General features: G+C 57.6%; 1 protein-coding gene across 1 annotated transcript in view; it reads right to left on the bottom strand.

Annotated features, from left to right (window-relative positions):
• The window catches only part of SLC6A1 (solute carrier family 6 member 1), a 15,025-nt gene that overhangs the window by 12,336 nt on the left and 731 nt on the right, over positions 1 to 1,958 (bottom strand). The window contains 3 exon segments of the mRNA XM_007453052.1: positions 384 to 493; positions 1,264 to 1,364; positions 1,882 to 1,958. The exon segment at positions 1,882 to 1,958 is cut by the window's right edge and continues 8 nt beyond it. Of these exon segments, the coding sequence (XP_007453114.1) occupies positions 384 to 493; positions 1,264 to 1,364; positions 1,882 to 1,958 (288 nt within the window).

The following is a 1,958-nucleotide window of genomic DNA, read 5'->3' as shown; positions in this document are numbered from 1 at the left end:
GGAGGACAGAGTTACGTGGGGGGGGGGGGGGGGCTGGAGTGACCCGGGGACGCCCAGGGCATGTTGGTGCTGATAGCTGTGATCACTGGGCTCCAAGAGCTGGGCGGGGACCATGGGCCCGTTACACTAATCGGGAGAAAGTGCTGTTTGCTCAGGGGACCTGCCAGTGATTTAGTTGTGCCACCATGGCTGCTCACCTGGATGTCTGCAGCGGCCTCCCAGCAGGACCACCCCACTTCACTTCTGCTCTGTCCCCACTCCAGCCCCTTCTAATGTCTGATCATGTCACTTTCCTGCTTAAAATCTTGCAGTGAATAGCTCGCTGTTGTTCTCACTGGCCCTGAGTGATACACCACCGCCCCTGGGGATGGCCCCGCACTCACTCCCAGAACTCCACCACGGCGCTGGTCATGGTGCTGGTGTTGACGATGCTGTAGTTGGAGAAGCAGCGGTCTGTGTTCCAGGGGTTGTCACACTGTTTCCACGGCAGCGTCTGCAAAGACACAGCGGCACAGATAAACCACATAAGCCCCCAAGAGCTGGCCCCAGTGGCCCCAGCACATCCCGTGCATCCTCACGGTCCTCTGAGCCTCCTCACAGCCATTACCTCACCTCCCATTCCCAACAGCTCCAGATGCAGGTCATGCTGTGAGCCCCATTTTAGAGATCAGAGAGGGGCAGCAACTTGCTCAAGACCACACAGCTCCTACGTGTCAGGGCTGGAATTTGAACCTCAGCCTTTTCACTCTGAAAACCAGCTCTCCGAGCTGTATCATAAGGTCTCCTGTGTCCACCCTGGGGCCACTTCCCAGCTACGTGACCTTGGGTAAGTAATGGTGCCCGTCTGAGGCCGTGCACGATGAAGTTAACAGTGAACACTTACAGTGCTTGTTCTTTGCTGGGTATGGTTCTAAGCACTTTACACATATTACTACTTAATCCTCACACAACCGTATGAGGTGAGGTGAGTTTTACCTTAAGCCCCATTTTATAAATAAGGGCACTGTGGCTCAGAGAGGTTAAGTCTCTTTCCTGAAGCGGCACAGCTGGTATAGACTAGGGTCAGGATTTGAACCCAGGCTGTCTGGGTCCATATAATATGGGCGAATGGTGCTATAACGAGGACACAAGGGCTGCTGAAGACAAACCACGCCCGCCACCCGGAGGAATGGCCCTGTCGGCAGAACGGTGGTCCCAGTGGAGGGAGGCTGGGGTCAGGGTCTGGCTCCTTCTGGGGGGCGGGTGGTCCAAGGGGCCACTCACTGTGGTGAAGGAATTGTACAGGTAGTAGATGGCCCAAGAGATGATGACAATGTAGTAGATGTTCAGCCAGAACGACAGCACGGCAGCGGCAAGGCCCACACCTGGCACCAGACACATCATCATGACCTTCATTCAATACAGTAATAATCATAACCATCCCAGCTCCTGTCATTGCTGTCATTTTCCAGGACATCTACAGTGTCATTGGACCTTGGAGAGAAGCAGGGACCTTGGCTAAAGTCACACACACATGGCAAGTGAGGGAGCCAGGACTTGCGTCTGGGGCCCAGCACAGGCTGGTTGCAGGGCAGACCGGGGCCTTGGCTTGCCAGGCAAGCATGACCCTGCACGTGTCCACCCAAGTGTCCATCAGGCACTGAGCAAGGAAGCAGAGAAAGTCGCGCCCAGCCCCTGCTGGGGAAACGAGCTCACGGGGCAGGGCGGGCTGACGTGCGTGCGGGGCCCCTGGACTGGGTCCTCCTCTGACCAGCATTGCCATGGGTCACCTGGCCCCTGCAAGGGCTCCCCGCTGCTGAGACGTGACCCGACAGCTCCCTCTGTCCAGGGCCCGGAGCTGTGGGCAGGAGCACGACCCACAGCTCCACTCTGCACACTCACCCTTGAACATGGGGGCCAGCTTCCACACCCCCAGGCCCCCGATGGACGTGTACTGGCCCAGGGAGCACTCCAGCAGG

The sequence above is a fragment of the Lipotes vexillifer genome, unplaced genomic scaffold, assembly GCF_000442215.2.
Source record: "Lipotes vexillifer unplaced genomic scaffold, Lipotes_vexillifer_v1.1 scaffold1272, whole genome shotgun sequence".
Taxonomy (NCBI): domain Eukaryota; kingdom Metazoa; phylum Chordata; class Mammalia; order Artiodactyla; family Lipotidae; genus Lipotes; species Lipotes vexillifer.
This window is presented reverse-complemented; position numbering and strand designations above follow the sequence as displayed.